The sequence below is a fragment of the Drosophila persimilis genome, unplaced genomic scaffold, assembly GCF_003286085.1.
Source record: "Drosophila persimilis strain 14011-0111.01,24,50 unplaced genomic scaffold, DperRS2 tig00000676-arrow-arrow-pilon, whole genome shotgun sequence".
NCBI classification, from domain to species: Eukaryota; Metazoa; Arthropoda; class Insecta; order Diptera; family Drosophilidae; genus Drosophila; species Drosophila persimilis.
In genome coordinates, this window is record NW_020825332.1 from 1,209,793 (window position 1) to 1,234,157 (window position 24,365).

The following is a 24,365-nucleotide window of genomic DNA, read 5'->3' on the forward strand; positions in this document are numbered from 1 at the left end:
CGCCTAACAGCACTCAATTCTGCTACTCAAGTTAAATTTACAGTAGATGCAAGCAGTGCTACCGCGAGACTGCTTGAACTTGGCGGTAAATGAAGTAAATTCAAATTCAAACTTATCTCTTTTTCTCCCATTACTTATGACCACATGTGGCCAGAGTGAAACGTGGCCGGGTCGCTCGTTTTTAATAATTATCCATTTTATTTAATTAATATAAAGCTATTTTGTTGACTGTAGCACTTTCAACGTACGTTAAGCGTTTAGAAAAAAAAGTTACATATTGTAGTGTCTGTGCCTGTGTGTGTGTGTGTGTGTGTGTAGGTGTAGGTGTTTTTGTGTGTGGGGGCTGCAATGTGGGCGGAAGGTGGTGCTGAGGCTGGATTAAAAGTAGAAAATTTAAATCGAAAAATACTTGAAAGACTTCCCTCGATGATGCTGCTCCATCCTCCACTTCCTCTTCCTATTCATTTGGTACGAACTTTGTACATTTTACAAACATTAAAAACTAAACCAATCCGTTTCCGATTCAGATCCAGATTAGTGCATTAAGTAGACTACAGCAGCAAGGAGGAAGGAAGCCAGGAGGGAAGACAGAGCGCCGCCAGCCAGAGAGGAGGCGCCAGAGCGGCAGAAGTACTCATCGCAGTTGGCATCAGCAAGGGTCTTGTAGCGCTGCAACACCTCCGACCAGTTGCAGAGACCAACGCTGCACCAATCCAGCTGCACGGCATCTTGGTTGAGGAAGAAGACGGCCTTCTCCTTGTCCAGGGCGGCGGGACAGTCGTACTTCACTGCCACAAAGTTGGCAGCGAACGGACCTAGAATGCTCGTCTTCCAGCGGCGGTTCGTCAGGCTGTTGTAATTGTCGGCGCGCAACTTGATGTCATCCTTGCGAACGCCCAGCGCCGTGATCAGGGTCTGCAGGCCAGTGGTGTGGCCGAAATGGGCGATCACATGCGGCGACACGGGATTGCTTAGGTGGGTGAGCATGTCCTGCACGAGACGGCAGTTAAGACGTGCCGTATCCTCCTCGAAGCCATAGCCCGATCCGTAGTAGTACTTGAGATCCTCGGCATACTCAAAGACAGTCACCTGTTCGGGCAGGAAGGCGCCGCACCAGACACTGGTGCGATCCACCTGCCATGCCTGCTCATAGCGGCACGTGTCATACATCAGCAAGATATCCGCCTGATCGAGAGTGTACAGATAGCTATATGACCCAAGGATATAATGCATTTTAAGTGTGAACTGGAAATTAAGAGCCACTTATAGCTCTTACCCCAATCGCGTGGATATATCTGCCAGGGTGCTGTTCCACAAGGCGGACTGTGTGTACTTGTGGTATTCGGAACCTTCGCCCTTGTAGTTGAGCTCCTTGTACGACTGACAGTAGTCGTAGGGACGCAGCAGGAGATCGTCTTTGGGTATGTCCACGGGATGAGCGGCATTCCCGGTGCCAAAGAGACCCTCGGCAAAGGCTTTGAAGCTCTCTGTGGTCCGCTGGGTGTCCGTGTGACGGAACTGGCAATCAAGAGAATTATTTTAGATTCTTTAAGGGAGACCTGTCTCCTCCCCTGCTCACCTGGTAATACGTATCATTGTAGTCCTTGGGCAGAACAGTGGGATAGTAGCGCTGATAGAGCTTGGCAGTGCCTCGGAGATCATCGTAGCCCTGGCTGGTCAAAAACTCATCCATGTCGGGGGTAATGCTGCTATTGCCCTTCCACAACTGAATGGCAATCAGATCCTCTGTGCACAGGGCATTGGTATCGGGCTTGGTCTTTGCCTCCCGATAGTTCTTGACAATTTGATCGCGCAGCTGAAAGCGCAGCGAATGAAGGGAAGCTCTTAAGCTTTAGAAAGTGAACAATGGAAGTGGAGTCACCGAATGAACATACCTCTATCAGCCTTGAGGCCTTCTTGATGGTACCCGATTTGGGCAGCCTGGTGCCGTGCCTGTGGAAGACCCACATCTTCTTGGCCTCGCAGCCGGGGACAAGGTACTGTTTGTCGATGTTGCTACTCTTAACGATCTGGTAGGCAGTTTTCGAGGCAAATTGCGCCGTCTGCGGTCGATCGGAATCCTTGCCAAAGCAGTAATCCTCCTGTCCATCCACCAGGAGTGGTGCCACCAGTGGCACTAGCAGCAGCAGCAGGAAACGCATGTTGTCTCTGGAGACAGAAAGACAGTCAGAGAGTTGAGTTGAGTTGAAATGAGTTAAGAAAAGGGTTGTATTCGGGCGGGACTTGGACATATCCTTGAACTGTCGCCAACCCTAATGGACAGGGAACAGGACGAGTGTCATATGTGGAGGTATACATACCATCACCACCCACAGTACCCCCACAGGAAAGCCAGAGACGGCAGGAAAGGCAGGAAAGGTGTGGCATTTAAATTGCTTCGGTGGCGTCTGGCAAGACGACTATAAAGGAGGGGCCTGGCCACAGAATCGAAGCACAGAATGGAAATTCAGTCAAAGGAAATGCCAGCACACACGCACCCACCCACACACACACACACACACACACACAATAGTAAACTCTGGGCCCTAAAAATTAGGCTAATGATTCTCTTTCTGACAAATTGCTGCAGCTCCTCCACGTGGCCTCCATATAGCATAGCACCTTATAGCCCCTTCCCCCTCCACCTTCCCCCGCCAATCACCTCAATTAGGTCAGGAGGGAAAAAGGGAAGGGTATGGCTCATAAAAGTTTGTAATGTTTCAATTTATCGTAGTATCTATCATAGGATGCCCGCATCCCATACCCCATCACCATCCCCAGCATTGATTAATCAACAGAAGGGTCTGCGGTCCACATGGTCTCCTTCTAGGGATGGATGACAATAGGTTGCTCATTAACAGACACGACAAGACACGACACACAATTCGAATGTAACTCGAGCTGATTTTAACTTGAACTTCATTTGCTAGCCGTACCCCTACCTCGAACCCCCATTGATCGAACGATCGATCAGGCAGGCCTGCCTTGTAGAATAGATAATAAAATCATATTCAAAAAAAATAACGAATAAGCTAAGATAAGCTGTTTTACAAGAACACAAATATAATACCAAAGATTATGGCATATATAATCCATAATTCCTCAATATTTGAACATGCTTTTCGAGCGTCAGCTCTGATTGGCTTCTGCTTCTAGCTCCAGTTCTCATGGGATTCTCTTAGATCTCTCAGATTTATCATCTATACATATTTGTACATATGTACATACATATATCCATATAGTTCTGGTTTAAAGCCATTCCACTCAATAATACAAAGTTCCCCAAGGGAAGGGAAGAACAGTTCTGAACAGAACTATATATAAAATGGAGGTCGATTATCAAAGAAGGTTGCATTTCAGCTGAATTTCGTGCCTAAAACAGAATTCTAATCCGAATTTTAGCTTAAATGTTTTTCCAACTTTCGAATCAAATTACATTGAATTGATTTTCCTTTTGTCCGCTGCTGTGTGACGTGGCTTTTAAATTGAAAATGCATTTGGTGGAAAGGAAAGCCTGCTTCCAAAACAAATAAATCCACTGCCAGTCAAAACAGCAGAGCAGCCACAAAAACACACAAGGAAAAACAAATAAATTGTAGCCGAAATAAAAACCAGAAATAGAACGAAACAAAACGAAACTTCTGCTCTCTGTTTTGTGTTTAGAATGAATCGTGTTTGCATCATCGATCGATTGCCATTGCCTCCAAAAATTACTCACGATTACTCTCGATTCGATGCTGCAACCTGTTGCCCCACGAGAAGAAGCTGCCTGCTGCCTGCCAGCCTGCCAGCCTGCCACAAAGTGACGTCATGGGCATTGCATTGACAGCTGCAATTAGCCTGGGAATTTATAATTACATGTATCCCCAATGGAGCCTCCCGCACCCCACAACCGATTCAACCGATCCATCGCGATGTGCTGTCATTGAGGAGCGGCAGAGCACACACGCATCTAATTTGCTCATCCATTTCCATCTTTGGATCTTTGCATCTTTTGCATTTTCAAGTGCAAATAATTGCATGACTCGCGCATCCATTGGATACACTTTTGCAGCTTCGATACGATACGATACGATACGATCCGATCTGCCCCTGCTCGAGGCGGCGCCGCCCCGCACCCCCCACCCCCCTAATCAATTGAATGCCCTGCCTTTGTTTTTCCCCACAATTTCTGTTAGTTTTTTGTGTCCGCTGTGGCTGTGTGTTTTCTCAATGCGAAATTAAAATTCCAATTCGACTGCCCCGTCGCCGTCTCGTTTTTCTTTGCTCACTTTACGAGAACTGGAGATCCCAGAGATCTCCTACAGATCTCTGCAGAGATCCAACAGAATCTAAAACGGAGATTAGCCAACATTTGAAACTAATTTAATTCTTTCAATAATATTTATGAAACTATTTTTGGGGGCGAGCGTTCGTAATATTTGGCTAATTTTCGCAGCGATATATCATCCTTTCCTTAGCTTTTCCGCATATTCTCGTATTTTTTTCGATTTGCCCTCGCTCTGGTTTTAGTTTGTGGATCGGTCTGTTTTTTTTTTAGAGTTTTTTTAGAGCATAGAACATAAATCAAAAACAGAATTCACTGGGCTATTTTTTCGGACACAACAGACACCAAAAAGTCATTGCCATTAGACCAGTGTCCAAATGAAATCAAATTCATCATTTAACCAATTGATTCATTCGGCCAGAGACCCACTTCCAGACCCAGATTCCTCCAACAGATTCCTCCAGATTGATTGATCAAAAGATCGTTGAACTTTCCTCAGGGGAAAATGATATAATTTTGATACGAATACGAATGAATTATGAAGCGATGCTCCAATAGATGGATGTGGATGTGGATCTGGATGTGGAGCAGCAGATACGTCAGATACTTTCGATTCAATTTGTGGCCAAAAGTTAATTGATTAAACACGCAAGTGAACGTCAGATAAGCGTCGAGCGTTTTAGTTCGCGAGCTGCCGTGAAAATTGTCGCGCAATTTCCAAACCCCAAAAAAGAATGAAAATCAAAGGCTACTACTACCCTGTGCAGTGTGCATATTAATTAGCATATATTTGTATCTGTATATCTCTGCTGTGCTGAGCTGGTGCTGTACGAATGCCATGACGGAGAGCGAACACCGTCCCAGTCGACCAATTATCGTAATGATGCTCCAAGCGCAATTCACTTAAAAACCCCTAACACGTCTACGGAAAACGGCACATATATCATGCATATATTCCTTATATGAATGGCCATTAAACCGTGCCTGGAAATGGGGAGACCGGAGCGGACCAGACCAGACCGGAACATGCATTCATTCCGAGCATAAAACATTCTAGCGACAAGGACAAGAATTTGGTTAATATTCAGAGGGCGTCGTTGTCTTTCCTAATCCCTGGGAGCTATGCGATTGCCCAGAGAATGTTTAATTGGAAAAAGGCTGGAAAACGGATCCCCCGAAAACCAAAAACCAAAAAAAAAGAGCTACTCGCACGAGCATAGTTTGAGAACATAAAGTGTTTAATTTATCACTTAGGGGCCCCCGCCCGAGGCGACCTTCTCTCCATTACATCAGATCTCATATCTGGACGGGACGGGTCGTCTGTCTGTCTTTTGTTTGTTGGAAAATATTCTAAATTATGCCGCCTGCTCTGCTTGACCTCAGAGCCGAACGAAGCGGCAGACGAAGCAAGTGCGGCAGTGGCAGTGGCATGGGGCAGACGCGCACATTTCCCCATCTTGGAATTTTGTAAGAGTTTTCCAAATATTTTGGTTTTTGGCAGGCGGAATCTATCTGTCCATACCCAAAAATAGAACCGCTCTTCGTTTCTAATGATATATTAACTAATTCCCATTAAAAATCAAGGAAAGTGCTTGGCTGGCCGCTGAAAAGCGACTATTTCTGAACTATTTTAAATAAAAGGAAAGTCTCTTTTCGTATAAATAATGTACGTATTCCGCTTTTCCTCGGTTAAGGTTAAGTGAGCAGAGCAGAGGAGAGTGGGAAATGAATGCCAAAATGCTTTTGGCACGAAATCAAGAGTGAAAAACTTTTGACAAATTCTGCAATTTATTTGAGCCGAGTGCGGCTGTTGGGAGCGGTGTGGAAAACGACTTTTCCACGAGCAAGAGAGCAAAAGATCGCGTCACAGAGAGACAGAGAGTGGCTGAGAATGAGTGAGCAAAGCAGAGTGGGAAAAACGAAAAACGTTAGAACCAACTTTTTTATGTCTATAACCGGTTTTTCCGTCTCTCTCTCTCTCTCTCTCTGTTGTTCTCAAACATTTGCTTTTCGGAGGTAGTGGCCCACTTAGGGCTGGGCCTAAACCCAACCGCACCCCACCCCCTGCCGACATCAGGTAGCCGCTAAGGCAAACAATGTCGCCGACCAGCCGTCAGAAGCCGTCAACAAACCGCAGGAGAATTCCAGAATTTTGTTGTAACACAAAATTTGTACATACATTCATTCGAAAAGATAGGAATGCTAAGCATTTGATACCCTTGCAGGTGGGTTGTGTCCATGAGAATATCTGTATATTTGAAAGATTTGTACATGAAACTGCAGTTTGTTTATGGAAGGAATATCTTCAATGAAAGCTATATGGCATGCTACAAAGGCTTCAGGCTGCAAGTCGTTGATTCTGATCTTAATGGAGCTCTATCTATCTATGTATCTCCATTTTCTTTCACTGCATGTCGCAAAATTCTGATCACAATCGTGAGACCCTCCTCTGCAAGGGCACACAAATAAATTAAATATTTAATGTGGCTAGCGTGCCGATGCTCGAGGCTCCCGGCTCGAGGCTTGCCCCCAGAGGATGGGACGTCGCGTGGCCCAATCGTAAATCTGGGAATCCTCCAAAGGGAGGAGCTCCTCCAAGATGTAAGGGGGAGTACGAGTACGAGGACAATTGTGTCAACTATTTGTATACGTAATTTGCTTATCTTTGTGCTTCTTTTCATTTCATTTCATTTCATGAGCCTAGATTAATTTTGTCCGCTGTCCAGCTAATTATTTTGATTGTTTGCATGGAGGCGTGCGTTTTTTAAGCGCGTGCAAAACGCAGCACTAGCCCCATTTTGAGTCAGAGCCCGTCCGAATAAGGTGTGGGTTGCGGGTTGGGGATTGGGATCCATTCCAAGCAACTGCCAGCTGCTAATTTGATTGCGAACTCAACAAAACGCGAATAAACAGACATTTCTAACAGAAAACAGAGATCTTATTTGATTAGATCGTTGAACCTCCTACTTCTCTGGCTCGGAGTTCTGTTCTTAACTTTCCTACAGCTCCAGGCAAAACAAAAAATTTGAAATCCCACGCTGCGTGCAAATGGAAACCCGAAGAGAAAAAAAGAAAGAAAAAAAGAAACACAAGACAAGACAACAAATTTGTTACCAAAAACTGATTAATGTTGCCACCACTCAAGTTTCCAGCGTTTTTCATTCATATGCAAAATGAAGACAGAGCACCTGGACAGAATAGACAGACTGGAGCCTGGGAGGGGAGGGGCCCTGCCCTGGAGGGCTCAGAGAAGAAGAGAACGATATCATGATGATATTAAGGTAAGCATTTTGTTGAGCTCATCACAAAAACACGGCAAAATGCTGTCTATATCGGTGGGTGGAGAGGGGAAGGGAGGCATGTCGGTCGTAGCATGTCTCCTCTCCGCTTATATAAGAATTATAGATGATTGCCGAACGAACCCAACCGAACCGAACAGGTTTCCCAAGTCATTTTCTACCGCTGACAACAAAATATACGAGTGTATACAGTATTATACGTTCGGATCGCTCGAAAATAAACACAAAATTGGCTTGCTTGGCGTCTATGGCTATGTCTATGGCTAACTATGTATGTACATATCTATTCTGCAGGTGCAGCTGACAGGCAAGAGAACATCTGTCTATAGAGAGCGGTAATAGTTTTCTAATGGTTCAATAAGATGATACTTATATACGAGCCGAGTATTTATGCAATTGCCGGAAACTATCCCAACAATTTGATCGCGAAATTAACGGATTGTTGCGGATGTTTATGGGTATTTTATTCAAATGGCAAATAGTTAATGCTTCGTAAATTTGAATTTTATTTGAAATTAACTCAATTTCTTCGTAGACACACAAAAAAACACAAAATCAACAGTATATATAAAGATATAGCACACACCTATTCGAAGTGCACTGTAGAATTTGTTAAGTTAACCGATTCGGTTGCAGTATTTCCCACAAATTTATGTATAAATAATCCCGAACGCTGAACCGCACGCGAACCCGTTCAAAATGGAAATAAAACCCGCGACGAAATCGACATGTTATCGGCTCTGACTCGCAGCGACTGTATAGTGTAAGAACCAAGGTATATTCAATTTAAGGTATGGATGCTTATTTTGGCACTCACTTCTAACGGACTAACTATGTACATATGTATATGAGGATGTACACAAACACCTGTTAAAATGCACTGGATTAACAGCAGAATTTTTTAAACCATTTCGGTCTAAAACGCAAAGAGAAGGAATGATAGTGGCAAACTAACAAGGGCAGGGCGAGAGCCTAACTTATTATTGAATATACCCTGGCAACATTTGAGAGCGATAACGGCAGATAAAAGAGGGTGTAAGCGTGGGAAGTCAGACAAGGCGACAGGTGAGAAGAAAGTGCAAGGCAGAGATGATGCAAATGATCTTTGATGTTTTTTCGGAATGCATGTAGACGTACAGTTAACATAACATAAAAATTTACATTTTCATTTGTAAGTAAGTAGAACACGCTGATAAGACGAACAATGAAACGAGACTTGACAGACGTTCAAGTTTAATCGGCCACTGATTCTACTAATCAGCCTACTCAAAATATAGTAACATATACCTCCTCCACGTAGTATAGATCTCAAGTCGATAAGTGCTTACGCAAAAGCTGCATCCTAGATAGGGTGGGTTATCTTGTTTGACAAGTCGCCGTGATAGGAGAAAAACTGACCACAGTGAAATCCCGCTCCGCGAGAAGTACTTGACTTTCGTCAATTCTTTGAATTCACGGCCACTCAAGAGTGTTCGATCCATTATAAATCACGTTCTCAATCTTCTTATGACGTCCTCCAAGGCGTCACATGGCATCAGATGCGATATCGTCGGGGGAAACAATTACCCGACACGCTCAAAGTCCCATTCATCACTACTCTGTTTCCCGGAAAAGTTCTTCCTATGTTTCATAGCTTTCCCACAAATTGTATGGGTAGTTCTTCTCATATCTTGTTGTGGAGAAAAAAGCTTTTTATTTAAATTTTAGTAAGGGCGCCGATAACACCAGATCCAAAGGGAGAGAATAATGGTAACACTTTTAAGACACAGGAGGTCACATTAATTTAGAATCGTTATAAGAAAAAAAATAGCAGTAACATAAAAACAATGTATTCCCCTTCAAATAAATCCAATTATTTAAACAAAGCGATAAGCGATATCTGCATTCGCTCGATCAAAATTGTCCATAATCATAGCTGAAACTGGTTGACCAATCACGTAGAGTACAACTTGTTTTACATAAATATGTAGATTATATGTATCGAGTGTGTAGTTACCATGTACAAAGTTAACATATTTTTGGCCTATTTTGTTTAAACTTATTTTACAAAAATTTTTTACCAGTGGTTATTTAAATAATCTCCACAAAAATTATAAAATCTTTTAGATAAGAACAATTTACAAACAGGTTTAACTCAAGCTGTTCACCTGTTTGGATAGTGGGATGATAAGTTCGTTTCTTCATCGGTATCGATAGTAACTAATTTTAAAGTCTTTCAAAGGCTATAATTTTAAAGTACTACTACAGGAACTATATAATTGTCATACAAACGGTGTTTGACCCGAAAAAAGGCAAGAAAGCCATGTCAGAAAGTGTCGCCGCTGCTGCTGCTTCCCGTGTCTCGATGTTTCATCCATGTTTTTCAAATATACTTATTTTATATACCGACTAGAAACTATCTACCGTTATCCCTGTATGAACCTTTTAGGAATTAACGCTCGGATTTTATTCCCTCTACCATATTATATCCACCACTAGTTCCCTTTCTCCAATTAAATTACTAATACTCACTTGCCTTTCCCGTATTTAGTAAATGTATTAGTACTTGTAGTTTGATTGCATGCTTAGTTCTTTTAGTAATTTTCCTCGAATATTAGTCTAGCAGCTATCGTTCCTGCATGTTCGCGTTTAGTTCGGTTAACGCGCCGCGCGTCATACAGCAGCGCCCCTCGGTCGGTTGAGTGAGAGGAGGGCTGCGTTTTTGCCCGAGATGCGCGCGTAACAGCCATCCTTCGATGACATCGATGTTTCTCCAGCTCTAAATATCACACCGCTATACCACCAATATTGAGGCAAAAAAAATCAAAGTCAAGTATTTAAAATAAGCCAGTCAAGTAGAAAATTGATTCATTAATCGGTTAAAATTATGTAGGCATGGCTAAATGTTCTATATAGCTTGTAATATTCGACGGAATATAAAAAAACGAGGAATATGTATAAGAGAACTTGAGCTCGTCAGTATATATACGGTATATTTTTAAAGTAAGACGGTATGTTTCGGTATATTTCCGAGGGTCGCACGGTATATTTTATCGAAGTCGCACACATCCGAGATAGTTCTGGAATTTATAGTTTTAATTAATAATAAAAGTAAACTTTCTTAACTAAACATAAGTGAAGCAGTCAATGTGAGTCTTGCCAAAGCATATAAGTTCAGTCGAACGACATTCAGTCATAATTTGTCTCCGTTCTCATTTCTCGTCGCTCTGCCTGGCAATCAAAAAATCGTACTAAATCAAAGATGTCAGACTGGGATTCTGTTACAGTTCTGCGGAAGAAGGCTCCCAAGTCGTCGACCCTAAAGACCGAATCGGCCGTCAATCAGGCTCGCCGCCAAGGCGTTGCCGTGGACACCCAACAAAAATGTGAGTACGGCCGGGGATCACCAGGCCGGTTGCCCCCAAAACCACTTTGCACACACACAGACATGCCAATCGCTCGGCCTAACCTAAGAACAAAACCAACAACGAAACCTCCTGCTGCAATTGCGGCGATGATGTATTGCGTGGCATTACTGTCGTCCCGCCGCAGCGATGTCGAGGCATTTCACAACACGTAGTAATCTGCATTGAGGAGCTATTTTCTGCTTGGCCTAGTTCCCCCTTTCCCTCGCCCACGCATTCGATCTATACCGGCTATTGATTTTGTTTGTCTGTCACAGATGGTGCTGGCACCAACAAGCAGCATGTGACCACCAAAAACACTGCCAAGCTGGACCGCGAGACTGAGGAATTGCGCCACGACAAGATACCGCTTGACGTGGGCAAGATCATCCAACAGGGACGTCAGAACAAGGGTCTCAGCCAGAAGGACTTGGCCACTGTAGGTTCTCAATTTCTTGTTCTGTTGTGGTTAAGCACTGATTAAAAATTGATTTCTTTCCTTTTGGTTGGCAGAAAATTTGTGAGAAGCAGCAGGTTATAACGGACTACGAGGCCGGACGCGGCATTCCTAACAACTTGATCCTCGGAAAAATGGAGCGGGTGCTTGGCATCAAGCTGCGCGGCAAGGAGCGTGGCCAACCAATAGCGCCTCCCGGTAAAAAGTGAGACGATGCTGCCGCGTCCACTGCTTGCGGCGCTCCACCATCGAACACCTCAACACGCAACGCCAGACAGCAGCAGCAACATCAACAGCAGCAGCAACACCAGGAGCCTGGCTGGAGTACCGTAAGCAGAAGACGCAAATGAAGCCTTATCGGGAGGCTCTTAACCAAATCAAATCGGGTTAACCAAACCACGCAGCCCAAGACACACACCGCACACACACCCAATCCTCTTTTATCTATGAGCGCGCCATAGTTCTTGAATGTTTTGTTTGAAGCCAAAAAAAACCATACCAATTGCCGCGTTTCGCACACACACACATGCACAGATACACGATGGCTTTAGATACTATTATTACAACTATTTGCATCCCCCCCTTTTTCTTTTATCCTGATAAATTAAATATTGTAATTTTTTTTAAATACAAATCACAATCACAGCCTCGGTCTCCCCTCGCAGAAGGCACAGAAACAACAGAGACAGAGAGAGTGACACGAAAGCGAAACGCAACAGACTAATTTGATATTATTTGATAAGGGCCAGGGCCAGCTAGGCCTGGTCGGCGCTCATGGTTTGAAAGGAAAGAGTTTTCATCCATACACACTGACATAGGCATTGGCATTGGCCAAGGGAAAAGCCTTCCTTTCGGTTATTTCGGTTATACAAAAATTTAAGTTGTGGAATTAAATATCAAGACATAAAAAGCATTGATAAAAACACACAAACTTCTTTCAATTCAATCGAAAATCGCCAAAAACTGAAACCATCTGAATTTGAAAATTTTTGCATTTGCATGATCCAAAACCAGCTTGACTAATATCCATTATACATACATATATGTACCACTAAATGATATATGCAAATTCTTAGAGCTTAGTCGGACTTTCACTTCACCTAATTTTTGTGTAACGTAACTTATCGTATAAGGGTCTTCTGTGTATGCATCATACATACATATGTATACAAGAAACATATTCTTAATGTATTTAGGGTAACATTTTCTAGTCTACAAAATATTTAAATATTGTAAGCGATGGCATTTTCTTGTATATTCTCTAACTCGAACGAACACTGCTCCACTCCTCCTCTACTCCGGGCGGCAGCTTCAAATATTTTGCATACAATTTATGCTAACCCAAAATGAACACAGCGGAGAGGAGGTGAATATGGATATAGATATGGAGATATAAACAACTATACTTATATACATGTGTATTTGCTATGAAAGTCTCTGTATAGGAGTCTCCAATTACTAGGAGATGATTCGTGTTTTGCCAGTGAATAACTCTTTAAATATCATAATAAATGTTTTTTTAGCCATCTAAGCATTATTCGAAATGGTTATCTATGGCATTTTTGTACGCTTTAATTTCTTTGGAGAATTGTATTCGTATTAGTATTCGAAAACATGTGAAGGTAGATTGAAGGCAAAAATTCTTAGTAGATATTCTTTGATTTGTTCTTTGGTTAGTTAAATTGGTGTTGGTGTTAAATTCGGTTTCCGCAAAGCATTAAGTACTGCTGCTTGCTTGCCGTCTGCCTAGACAAAGGCCAATTCGGGAATCTCTCTGTTGTTCTTCATTTCGAGAAACATTTTGCTGGCCCGTTCAAAGTCCCATTCGGCCGACTCCACGATCCTTGTGCACCAGGGAGGTGTTAGTCCGGTAAGCTGGAGGAAAAAAATGAGCTTGTGGCTCTTGGCATCAAGTGAATCCTTGGAGGCTGGCGCATTCAGACGATTCCTTCGCAGTGGGCAGACCTTGAACGCATCTTGTACCTGGTTCCTCGAGGGATTTATGATGCTCAGGTGGTCATTAGAGATCTTTCAGCGGCAAGCCTTCTTTCCTAAGCCCTGGGAATGACAGATGGTGAATTAATCTATTTAAAGTAGTATCTCAAATGGTATCCTACCAGTCCCTCCTTATCAACCTTGAGTACAAAGTTCCTGGTAAAGGCCAAATAGAGCTCCGCCTGGTTATGTGTGCTCGGAGAGTCGTCGCGCATCAGACCAGTCAAATGAATAACTGCCAACTGGCCATTGTAGTGCATCACATCAGTCTGGAGGGATCGAAAGTCGTGGACGACACTCGGCAGCTCCATGAGCACGCGAATGATCTCCATCAAACCCACATGAAATTCGTTTGTGGCTTTGGTATAGTCCGACTACTTTCTGATGTCCCGCGAATGCTTGGTGTACTTTGAGATGCGCTTAAAGAGCTGGGCGTTGATTGCGAGCGCCCCATCACATAGTTGCTGGTCATCGTGAATATGGAGTTTTCCGTGTAATATTTCATCAGGCGGTTGGCCCGCATGTCCGCCTGCTCGAACTCGTGCAGATAGTTGCTAAGAAATACGTCGCCCACCAGCTCGTTGGCCCCAATGTCGCACAGGAAGTTCTTCTGCGGCACCTGGCCCGGCTTGCTGCTCAGATCCACCCCATCCAGCGTCGTCAGTTGGGGGAAGATTTCCTTCACTGCCTGGATGTACTTTCGGCACAGCGGATTGCCATGGAGTCGCAGGGACTTCAGCGGTAGCTCACCCAACGCCTTGATGTCCTCCAAATCGTTTATCCAATAATGGCCCAAATCTAACGCACGAGGCTCCACATTCGCGACAGGACGCGCGCGGCGTCTATCCTGAGAATATTATTGTTGCACAGACGGATCTCCGAGCAGTTTGACATGTACTGACGCGAGATAATTGTTAGAATATTGTTCAGAATCCTCGTCGAGCCCATGTGGACCCAAAGGCCCTTAAGGCCCTCGGTTGCCTGGAAGTCTGACATTTTGAGCAGCCGATTCTGGGCCACATAGCACTTCTGTATGCATTTGGTAATCCTCTCCTGGGGATCCACATTATGGAGCTTAAAGCGGCTGACATTCATGCGCATATAGAACGGAATAGTACGAGGACCCATGCACACATCTGGATCTTCTACCTTTGGCACCGTTTCGTGGATTTGTATCTCCAGATTGCAACTGTGCACTAAATACGCAATCTGTTCGAAGCAGTTGTGCACTAGAAAAATGTGCTCCTTTCCGTCAAACTAATAAAGGATTGAAATATCAGAGCAGATGAGGAAAATCCTTAAATGAGATCTCACCTTGTAGTAGCAGGGATAGATCTCGCTCAGAAATTGGTTTGTCGTAATAAAGAATAATGTAAAGAGATTTGTTTCAGTTAACGCGTGCATAGGATCGGGTACCTAAAGATCACAGATATGTTAAGTGGTAAAAGTACAGACGTGGGATTGAAATTACAAACCAAAAATGCATGCCAATCTTCGCTATGCTCAAAATCAGCCAGCTTCGATTTTTTTGTCCAGTCAATGCGTATGCCGTCGACTCCAAATCGATATCGTGCTTCAGGGGCGTATAGGTGCTGTGGAGCTTGCCGTGGGGAATGCCATCCACCATACTAAAGTTTCCCTGCAACGCCTTAATGCTGTTGGGATATTTGGAACTCATGGTGATGGGAACGTTGGCCAGCTTCAGTTCCTTCGCTCGAACACGCTTCAATTCACGCCACAGACGAACCGAAGAAGCAATCTGAAAATTACCTGTTGCTAGATTTGATGCCTTACTTTACACCTCACACATACCTTGTTTTCACTGAGATCCACGAGTCCATATTCGACATCGCCAAATAGCTTGAGCGGATCCACGCTTTTCATGTGATTGTTCGCGAAAATGAACCCATTCACCGCGCTAAATGTCTCATCGTTGTGATAGATGCTGCTGCAGACATGCTTCAAGGTGGCCACATTTGCCAGACTAACCACACTATTCTTGAAACAGGGATTCGCCCCGAAATTGCTCAGATTCAACACGCCACGCACGCCGCTATGCACTTCCAGTGCATAGTGGCGCCGGAGGAAATACTTAAGCAGAGCTTCTGGGCAAACAGCTTATCGATCGCCGGCTTGCAGGCACGCGCAAGAAATTTACGACGCGAGGTCCACACTGAAAATGTAAAAGTTTACAATGGAAGGATGGCAAAGGTTTTTCATGGAGAGCCAACATCATAGGCCACCGGATAGAACTCCTCGCCGTCAATCACATCAAAGATGGCTTCCAGTATCACTTGTTTTGGATTCTCCAAATACTCGAGCTGTCCCAAATGATGTATGAAAAACTCATTCCAGCTCAAGCCCGGCACCCGATCACCATAACTAGAGCCGTTGCTAAATATCCTGGGGTCGGGATAATCCCCCTGGATCGGCAGGGATCCATCCGAAAAGTTTAACACGTATCTGTGGCCTTTTGTCATGTCATGAATTAGTTACGATGTTTTAGTTAAATTCCTCAATATCTTACTCCGGTGGTCCATCTTTTAGCGCTGAAACTGGGGCAGTGCGGTGAATTTTCAATACGATTGGTGGGGTGGGGAACATGAAACTTAAAACAATAATTCTCTTTTTAGAATCTTTATTTTATGTTGGCTTCTTAATGGTTACAAGTCTTACAATTTCCAAGCTTCAAATTACTTCTTGGGAGTCTTTTTCTTCTCAACTTGGCGTGGAATGGCCTTCTTTCCTTGAAAATAGCCTGTATAGTAACCAGACATGTACCAGGCAGTCAGCATGGACATAAGGTCCTGCTCCTCGCCCGGGTTACCATAAGGAGGGATAATGGGGGGGATCAATGGCATAGTTGGCATGCACGGTCCACCAGAAAGAACTGCGCTGGCAGCAGGTTTGGTCTTGACTGAAGATTTCTTTGAGGCAGACTTGCCGCGAGCTTTTTCCTGATGCGCTGTCTCGATCTCGAATTGATATGCCATTAACGACTGCTGGCGACGGGCGTCCTTGCCCCAAGATGGCAGCAGTTCGGCGACCAATATCTCTTGCTCGTTTTCATAGCCCAGGTAACGGATCACGCAAGTACCTGCTTCCTCGTTGATGAACACCACGGTTCCCTCATAGTCAACGCCATCAGTGAATGTGGCCCGGGCGAAGTCGCCCACCTTGAACAATACGGGCTCGGGGCTGGTAGCGTCGGTTGCAGTGTTAACTTCATCCATCTTGTTCTCCTCCTCACGCGTATTGGTCGAGTCTGCCAAACGGCGAGCCAAGGCCTCGCGGGCCAAATTCACGGATTCATCGTAGACTTTTATCAACAGAGAATCGTCCCAGGCAGCGCTATTGGTTTCGTCACACATCTTGCTTTATTTTGTTTTTTTAAGCAAATAAATGATAATTTCGGAGTGCTGGAAAACACTGGAAAACACTGCTGCCAGTGTGTAGAGCTGGAGAAACATCGATATTTTTCATATCGTTGGATTTACACTAGAAGCTATTGACACTATTATTAATATGTTTGATCTAATGATACAATTACTTAAGGATTTAGCATGAAGGATTTACTTGACACAACAGGCAGAACAGGGGAAAAATATTGGGAAAATTAAACAAACTAGACCCCTAAACATATCCTTTGTAAAAAGTTTGTAAAGTTTTGCCCAAAACTCAAAAAGTCAATAACAATAATATATTTCATATTTTAGTGTTTACAAAATTTTAATTTATAAAATATATAAATTTATGGAATATATAAAAACAACGATGTTTCGATATCTTATCGATGTTTTGCTCTCAATGTCCGCAAACACCGATGCTCTTGAGCTCTAAGAGCCATCTCTCATCACTAAAGTTGCACCAAAAACGAAACTCATTGTCCGTTTGCAAACATAAAAAGTAATAATTAACAATGGCTTCAGTGGAAACGCTATACAAGGAACTGACCGCCGAGTGGGCAAAGCGTCCGCCCAACACCAAGAAATGTGGCCTTCTGCTGGACCAACTAAAAGTCGCCCTAGTCAAAATGGTCTTTCTACCGACAGACGGCAGCGAGGCCCAGAACTCGAAAAAGCAACTGCTTCTGGCTCGCTGCGTGCTTGAAATCGCTGTGGAGCACAGTGTGTTGAGTAAGGATCTACAGGCCTTTGAGCGCTATATGTCGCAGCTGAAGTGCTACTACTACGACTATGCCAAGATCATTGGCGAATCGGACAACAAGTACAAACTGTTGGGGCTCAACTTGCTGTACCTGCTTTCCGGCAATCGAGTCTCCGATTTCCACACCGAGCTCGAGCTGCTGTCAGTGGACATCATTCAGCACAATCAGTACATTCGTCCCATCTTGGCCCTCGAGCAGTACATTATGGAGGGCAGGTACAATAAGATTTTCCAGGCCAAGTCTTCAATGCCTGCTGAAGTCTACAATTACTTTATGGACCTGCTAGTGGAGACAGTGCGCGACGAGATTGGTGCGTGCATTGAAAAGTCCTACGAGAAAATCTCCGCCAAGGACGCAGCCAAACGTCTCAATCTGCGTGTCCCGGATGAGATCAAGGTGTTTGGCGAAAAACGCCAGTGGAAGCTGGAGGACAATGGCAACTATAGTTTCACGGACCGTAGCATAAAGCCAAAGGAGGCCCTGCCCTCCGAAGAGCTGGCCGAGCAGGTGCTCAGCTATGCCCGTGATCTGGAGATGATAGTTTAAACCTTAAGTTTGTAATATTTTTTTAATATGCATAAATAAAGTATCATTTAATCTCCTATGCTTGGCTCAGTTCCGAAATGAACCAGTTCGATTGTTTTGATAGTCGATAGGGCGACTGGCGAACTAGATCTTCACAGCGGAGCGAACGATAGCGGAGTAAAAATTTTCGCTCTGCGATTTTTTTTTAACAAAAACTGCTTTAAAATCAGACGAAAAAGTTAGTAATATAATTAACGCAATGGCCTGCAACGCAAATAAGACGCATCTCTTGCGCGCTATCGCTGTAAGTTTCAACTTAACCAATAAAATTACAGCCAAATAATTTCCACTGGGGAGACTCGTGTTACGTAAAAGCTTTTCTGTTTAAACAATTATGAAAGGACTAATGAAAATGTTACCCTGTCTTTCCTCAGAAACGGGGCTATGCCACCTGCCCACGCCCCGTTGGCGACATCTCCGCCGTCAGTGTGAATGTTCTCGAGAACAAATTGGTTGTGGCCACAGCTGATGCCACCGTTCCCGTCTCGCGAGTGTCGATCGTCTTGGGGTGAGTGGCGGCACAGTCTGCCTGCCGGCCCTGCCCAGTGTTATTGCATCACCTCTGGTTTCTTGCAGAGCTGGTTCCCGTAACGAGGCCTACGATACCCTGGGAGCTTCCCATCTGCTCCGCTTGGCCGGAGGATTGAGCACCCAGAACTCGTCTGCTTTCGCCATTGCCCGCAACATTCAGCAGGTCGGCGGCACCTTGACCACCTGGGGCGATCGCGAGGTTGTCGGCTACACCGTGGAGACCACAGCCGACAATGTGGAGACCGGTCTGCGCTACCTGCAGGATCTGCTGCAGCCAGCCTTCAAGCCATGGGAGTTGAAGGATAATGCGAAGACTCTGCACAACCAACTGGATGGTGTCACCCGAGAGGTAAGCCATTTCTTCACTCGTGCTCCTATCCTGTATTCTTAAAATCTTTCTTGTTGTGCAGCAACGTGCCATTGAGCTGGTCCACAAGGCTGCCTTCCGTACCGGCCTGGGCAACTCCATCTACATCCCCAGGTTCCAGCTGGGCAATCTTTCCACAGAAAGCCTGCTGCACTACGTGGCCAACACCTTTTCGGCCAGTCGCGCTGCCGTTGTTGGCGTGGGTATTGACAACAACACTCTGTCGGGCTTCGCCCAGACCCTGGAATTCCCAAGCGGCGGTGGAAAGACTGCATCGGCGAACTACTTTGGTGGCGATGCCCGCAAGGACACCACCGGACAACGTGCCACTGTCGCCGTTGCTGGTCTGGGAGGTTCTATTGCCAACCCAAAGGAGGCCCTTGCCTTTGCCGTGCTGGAGCAAGCTGTAGGCGCTGGTGCGGCCACCAAGCGTGGAAACTCTTCAGGACTGTTCGGCGAGGCTGCCAACTCTGCTGGCGGCTCGAGGCCCAGCTCTGTTAGGGCTCTGAATACCAGCTATTCGGATGCCGGACTCTTTGGCTTCGTTGTGTCCAGCGAGGCAAAGGACATTGGCAAGACCGTCGAGTTCCTGGTTCGCGGTTTGAAGTCTGGTTCGGTTTCGGAAAAGGATGTGGCCCGTGGCAAGGCCTTGCTGAAGGCCCGCATCATCTCGAAGTATTCCTCCGATGGTGGTCTGATCAAGGAGATCGGCCGCCAAGCGGCGCTCAGCAGAAACGTCTTGGAGGCTGACACTTTGATTGCTGCCATTGATGGCATTACCCAGCAGCAAGTCCAGGAGGCTGCCAAGAAGGTGGCCGGCTCGAAGCTATCGGTCGGTGCCATTGGCAACCTGGAGAACGTGCCCTACGCTTCTGATTTGGCTTAAGTAGAAAAACTCCCCTGTTATCCGTAAATGTAACGACTAAAAATAAACTTGTTGGAATTAACGATCCGCGACAAATGAAATCTTTCTCTTATAGGTAGTAGTTTAATGTTCGTATAAATACTCGTACTGGAACCATTTGCACACTAAAGGGATCGTCGGAAACATTGATATAGGTGTACAAAAAATTCGACATAATATAACATAGAATACGTTTAACAATGGGAATTGGGTAACTACACAAACACCACCACCAGAATGGCCACAAACAGAGCAATGATGACCAGCCAGTAGCCCCAAGTGCTGTCCCGTCGATTCACTTGCCCAATGCTGTGCGTCTCCCGGTGCACTCCCGTCTCCACACGATCCATTGCATTGGCCAGGTTATCGAGAATATCTGGAAACAGTCACAGCTGAGCATTGAATAGGAACTGCAACTTTTACTCACTATTCTGATCTTCCACTTCGTTGCCCAGCTGGGTGGCCAGACTGCGTTGTCGGGAAATAGTGGCCGAGAGCGCTTCGAGGCCACGATTCTGATCTTCCAGCATTTCGGCCTGCCTCAGCTTTAGCGTCTCTACATCAATGGGTGTTTCTCGGGGGGCGGGCGGCCTGACCTGCTCCTGCCAGGCGGAGCCTGAAAACGCGGCCAGCACATTGGAGCGCGTGCTGTTCGTAAACTTCTGATTAATCTCGCGCAGCTGCGAGGTTAGCTTATCCCAATCTATACGCCGCTGCTGCAGCTCCTCCTGAGGGCTAGTCTCCCATGTGATGGCATTGTCTAGTACTACCTTGAGATGTTTCACATCTTTACCCAACTGCTCCAGTCCCGTTTTTATGCTATCTGTGAGTTGGATGTACTCCTTCTCCTTGGGCTGCCCCAGCTGCTGGCGTTGATGCAGTTGCACTAGCAACTGGTGGCGCAGTCTTTCGCAGCCCTCGTACTCGATGTCCCATGAGTCATGATCTACCAGGGCCATTTGGTTGACACTTTTATCAGCAAATTAAAAACTACGCCTCGCCTTAAGCAAGAATGAAGAAGCCAAACAATAAAAACATCGGAAACAGCTGTGCAGTAGTGCTGCAAGTCACAAAAGTGCAGTGTTTGAAAGTCATCAAATGTTCTTGACATTTCAGGTAGCATCTTACACACACACTTTGATAGCCGACATCAGAGACTTGACGATATCTGTGACTGGAAATCACCTAATTCTGTTTAATATATATTAATGCCAATATATATATATATATATATATAAATATATCTGCATATATATCTGTACATTTTGTTTATTGTTTGCTAATTTGATAATAATAAAAAATTCATAACTGATTATACCTGTTTTTGTATACTTACGAATATAGAATGAGAACAACAACACACAGCTGGTCGATCGTCCTTTTGCTCTCATATCTCACAAATTTTAGTTTTTTGGTAGCCAGTCGATAGCTTAAGGCGTTGCACAGTTTTTGGTTTCTTATTGCTTATTCACTATTGAATTATTCGAAATTCGCATGTATGGTGGATGTGATAGCTGTGTCACAGCAGTGACTGGTGATTTGAAAATACTTTCAAGTAACAGGTACGCAACTATCGCCCATCCCTAACTCACACGTACACACAATTTAGTCGTGATTTCTTTTATTTGTTTAAAATTATTGCTAAAAACTAAACAAAAAAGGTCTTTAAAAGTTGGCCAACATGTTGAGTGCTTGTATTAATGTTTGCAAGCCTTTTCCCTAAAAGGAGGCCAGCGCGGGCCATAGTTTTCTCAGCTCGTGGTTATCGAGGGAAGAGAGTGGGAGAGCACTCCAAAAAACCAACTCTACAATAAATTAAATAAAAGTCAAACAACAAATTCAATTATCCAACATGGAGAGGCGCGTGAAGCTTAAGACAATTAATCCGCACATCACGTGTAAAATCTGTGGCGGATATTTCATTGATGCCACAACAGTGACGGAGTGTCTGCACACATGTGAGTTTTACTGACGATGGAGCTGTGCCGTTCCAAGGGCCTACCCGGTGGCAGCACCTGCCCCGCCCCGCCGCGCCACGCCGGTTCAAGCCTCCACACAGGCAGAAAACCAATGATTTTAATTTCAACTGTTTACACTTTTTCAGTTTGTAAGAGCTGCCTGGTGAAGCACCTTGAGGAAAAGAAGACCTGCCCCACCTGCGATAACATCATACATCAATCTCATCCCCTGCAATACATCAGTTTCGATCGCACCATGCAGGACATTGTGTACAAACTGGTGCCGAAACTGCAAGAAGGTTTGATTTAGATTTTGCTTTTGATTAACGTCTAATAGCAACTGCAATCAATTTTGTAATTGTTTAATTTTCGATTTGCTTTCCTCCATTTTTAGATGAATCGCGCAGGGAGCGAGACTTTTACAAAAGTAGGAACATGCCATGTCCGAAGGATATCACGCAAAATCATGACGACGACAATGAAAAGGTTATGGAGGCTCATGCCGAATCCGATTTCCATCGTCTGGACGAGCAGGTCAATGTGTGCCTAGAGTGTATAAGCAATAACTTTAAGAATCTACAAAGGCGCTTCATACGCTGTAGCTCCCAGGCGACGATAACGCATCTCAAAAAGCTGGTGGCCAAGAAAATCCTCAATGGGATTGAAAAATATCGCGAGGTAAGTGCGCCAGCAATATTTCCCAATTCTATTCACATAATGTATGTCTACAACGGCTGAACCATCACTTTACAGATTGACATTTTGTGCAACGAGGAGCTGTTGGGCAAAGATCATACGCTCAAGTTTGTTTATGTCACACGATGGCGTTTCAGGGATCCTCCGCTTCGCCTGCAGTTTCGTCCCCGAGTTGATCTCTAACAACTGCGAGGGATGCTGTTTTTAGTATAAATGCTACACAAATGATCTATTTTTATAATTTATTGACAAAGCGTAAATATCGTAATTAGGAGAGTCCCCCCGCCCCCAACAATAGTGTTAGTCCCCTCCTCCCTCTATGTATGTATATGTAAATCTGCATGTATAAAGTCGTAGTCTAATAGTTATTCCCCTCTCCTGCCCCTCCTAGGCGTAAGTACTTTTTTAACTTTGTCCTTTATCGTGTGTCCCCTATTGTGTCGTCCCTGATTTAATCAATTTTCTCTATATTTGCAATATTTTCATGTTCTCCTCTTTTTAGTTTCAAATATACACAAATATATTTATTATTTTAATGTACAAACCACACACGATTGTAAATAAACTTGTAATTATGTCGAAATGTGTCTTTAATTCGGATGCTGCCATGAGTTTCTATAACTAAAACGAGATTGTGGATTAAATGGATGACGATGGCGATATTCATGGTGTGCATAAGGCCTAGAATAAGGGGCTGCCTGAAACGAAGGTCGCATTGGTCGGTACCCAAATCGTGGACGCGGTGGATATGCCAGTGGACCATATATTCCATTAAACTGATGCGCTGGATGGGGTGCCGGCCAGCCCTGGAAATACGAGCAGAAGGCAAATTTAAGAAGAATAAATCTGGATATGGGAATTGAACTTACGTATCCATATGCGAACTCATGTGCTGGAACGGGCACAGGAACTGTTATTATCCTCGGCGGTGGCGTGCGTCGACGCGGACTCCGGTTTCGGTGTCGACGCTCGCTACTTCGACTACGGGTGCGACGGCGATAGCGTCTTCTGTCAGAGGATCTCGATCTCGACCTAGTTCGTCGGCACCGTTTGCCAGTCGAAGGTGGAGATTTCGGACGCACATTCTTCACGCGATCCCGCTCACGCACAGGATCCGCAAAGTAGGGTACCGTCTTCTGCTCGCGCACGCGCTCGCGTTCTCCTCCCTGGTCTCGTACATGTACGTCTCTTCGGGTCCTCGATCGATGGGAATCTACATAGAAATATTATATCTAAATCATTACTAAGCGTTGTGTAGAGGTTTCGGAGAAGATTTGGGGTCCATCGATTCGTTTGGGGGCGTCCAATTGTCCCAAATTCCTGGATGTTGTGTTCGTTCTGTCCAGCGTACATTTTCTTCCATTGCACTTTTCACTTTATATGGCACTATAAAAAAAACAACAAAAAGAAAAAAATTTCTATGCACTTGCTCGAGTTTCGGTTGCACTTCTATATACGGACCTCGGTGGGACGCTACACTGCTGTCGGCGTCCATAATGCAGATGCACTTATTTATGCACTTCTTCTTTCTGTTGCTGCTGCTCGCCGGACTGCTTAGTAGACTGGCAGCACAGCAGGTGATACCTTTGAGGTCGTTCTTAAGGCACCAGTTATAATTATTTAATACGGATAAATATTTTAATTTTTTTCTTCTAGTCGTGTTGTTGAATATATATCGATTTGTCGATATATATCTAAGTTGGTTTTATTTTTTGTCTTATTTTTGAAAAAGTGGTTTTTATGATTAAAACGATT

General features: G+C 44.6%; 9 protein-coding genes across 12 annotated transcripts; 4 read left to right on the top strand and 5 right to left on the bottom strand.

Moving 5' to 3' along the window:
* Positions 1 to 174: 174 nt before the first annotated feature.
* LOC6599768 (multiple inositol polyphosphate phosphatase 1) lies at positions 175 to 8,244 on the bottom strand. The gene is made up of 5 exons (XM_002024852.2): positions 8,153 to 8,244; positions 1,896 to 2,169; positions 1,580 to 1,816; positions 1,277 to 1,518; positions 175 to 1,207 (listed from the first exon to the last, which is right to left on the bottom strand). The coding sequence occupies exons 2-5, from the start codon at positions 2,160 to 2,162 to the stop codon at positions 535 to 537; spliced, it is 1,419 nt and encodes a 472-aa protein (XP_002024888.1). The 5' UTR covers positions 2,163 to 2,169; positions 8,153 to 8,244; the 3' UTR covers positions 175 to 534.
* Positions 8,245 to 10,641: 2,397 nt separating this feature from the next.
* Positions 10,642 to 12,331, top strand: LOC6599767 (endothelial differentiation-related factor 1 homolog). The gene is given in 4 exon segments (XM_002024851.2): positions 10,642 to 10,694; positions 10,808 to 10,931; positions 11,228 to 11,388; positions 11,463 to 12,331. Coding segments are annotated over 3 exon segments (579 nt in total). The 5' UTR covers positions 10,642 to 10,694; the 3' UTR covers positions 11,757 to 12,331.
* Positions 12,332 to 13,033: 702 nt separating this feature from the next.
* Positions 13,034 to 15,278, bottom strand: LOC6599766 (nuclear RNA export factor 2). Of its 3 annotated transcripts, none has more exons than XR_003409063.1 (4): positions 14,877 to 15,278; positions 14,716 to 14,817; positions 13,524 to 14,658; positions 13,034 to 13,464 (listed from the first exon to the last, which is right to left on the bottom strand). XR_003409063.1 is itself a non-coding variant. In XM_026991557.1 (2 exons), exons 1-2 carry the CDS (start codon positions 13,731 to 13,733, stop codon positions 13,438 to 13,440), a joined length of 237 nt encoding a protein of 78 aa, XP_026847358.1. In that variant the 5' UTR covers positions 13,734 to 14,567; the 3' UTR covers positions 13,034 to 13,437. The 3 variants fall into 3 exon arrangements, 1 of the variants encoding a protein (XP_026847358.1); XR_003409064.1 differs by lacking the exon at positions 13,034 to 13,464 and having other exon boundaries at positions 14,562 to 14,658; positions 14,877 to 15,160; positions 15,214 to 15,278; XM_026991557.1 differs by lacking the exons at positions 14,716 to 14,817; positions 14,877 to 15,278 and having other exon boundaries at positions 13,524 to 14,567.
* A 747-nt stretch (positions 15,279 to 16,025) lies between these two features.
* Positions 16,026 to 16,787, bottom strand: LOC6599765 (survival motor neuron protein). Its single transcript, XM_002024849.2, has one exon. It carries the CDS (start codon positions 16,770 to 16,772, stop codon positions 16,095 to 16,097), a length of 678 nt encoding a protein of 225 aa, XP_002024885.1. The 5' UTR covers positions 16,773 to 16,787; the 3' UTR covers positions 16,026 to 16,094.
* Positions 16,788 to 17,274: 487 nt separating this feature from the next.
* LOC6599764 (26S proteasome non-ATPase regulatory subunit 8) lies at positions 17,275 to 18,173 on the top strand. Its single transcript, XM_002024848.2, has one exon. The coding sequence runs from the start codon at positions 17,321 to 17,323 to the stop codon at positions 18,113 to 18,115; it is 795 nt and encodes a 264-aa protein (XP_002024884.1). The 5' UTR covers positions 17,275 to 17,320; the 3' UTR covers positions 18,116 to 18,173.
* Positions 18,174 to 18,307: 134 nt separating this feature from the next.
* On the top strand, positions 18,308 to 20,013 carry LOC6599763 (cytochrome b-c1 complex subunit 2, mitochondrial). Its single transcript, XM_002024847.2, has 4 exons — positions 18,308 to 18,398; positions 18,529 to 18,662; positions 18,731 to 19,034; positions 19,096 to 20,013. Exons 1-4 carry the CDS (start codon positions 18,354 to 18,356, stop codon positions 19,936 to 19,938), a joined length of 1,326 nt encoding a protein of 441 aa, XP_002024883.1. The 5' UTR covers positions 18,308 to 18,353; the 3' UTR covers positions 19,939 to 20,013.
* Positions 20,014 to 20,018: 5 nt separating this feature from the next.
* On the bottom strand, positions 20,019 to 20,956 carry LOC6599762 (syntaxin-8). Its single transcript, XM_002024846.2, has 2 exons — positions 20,384 to 20,956; positions 20,019 to 20,332 (listed from the first exon to the last, which is right to left on the bottom strand). The coding sequence occupies exons 1-2, from the start codon at positions 20,913 to 20,915 to the stop codon at positions 20,172 to 20,174; spliced, it is 693 nt and encodes a 230-aa protein (XP_002024882.1). The 5' UTR covers positions 20,916 to 20,956; the 3' UTR covers positions 20,019 to 20,171.
* A 660-nt stretch (positions 20,957 to 21,616) lies between these two features.
* Positions 21,617 to 23,402, top strand: LOC6599761 (polycomb group RING finger protein 3). The gene is made up of 4 exons (XM_002024845.2): positions 21,617 to 21,914; positions 22,061 to 22,213; positions 22,309 to 22,592; positions 22,668 to 23,402. The coding sequence occupies exons 1-4, from the start codon at positions 21,809 to 21,811 to the stop codon at positions 22,791 to 22,793; spliced, it is 669 nt and encodes a 222-aa protein (XP_002024881.1). The 5' UTR covers positions 21,617 to 21,808; the 3' UTR covers positions 22,794 to 23,402.
* Positions 23,183 to 24,243, bottom strand: LOC6599760 (female-specific protein transformer). Of its 2 annotated transcripts, none has more exons than XR_003409058.1 (3): positions 24,072 to 24,243; positions 23,480 to 23,996; positions 23,183 to 23,416 (listed from the first exon to the last, which is right to left on the bottom strand). XR_003409058.1 is itself a non-coding variant. In XM_026991500.1 (3 exons), the coding sequence occupies exons 1-3, from the start codon at positions 24,103 to 24,105 to the stop codon at positions 23,201 to 23,203; spliced, it is 594 nt and encodes a 197-aa protein (XP_026847301.1). In that variant the 5' UTR covers positions 24,106 to 24,239; the 3' UTR covers positions 23,183 to 23,200. The 2 variants fall into 2 exon arrangements, 1 of the variants encoding a protein (XP_026847301.1); XM_026991500.1 differs by having other exon boundaries at positions 23,480 to 23,823; positions 24,072 to 24,239.
* Positions 24,244 to 24,365: the final 122 nt, after the last annotated feature.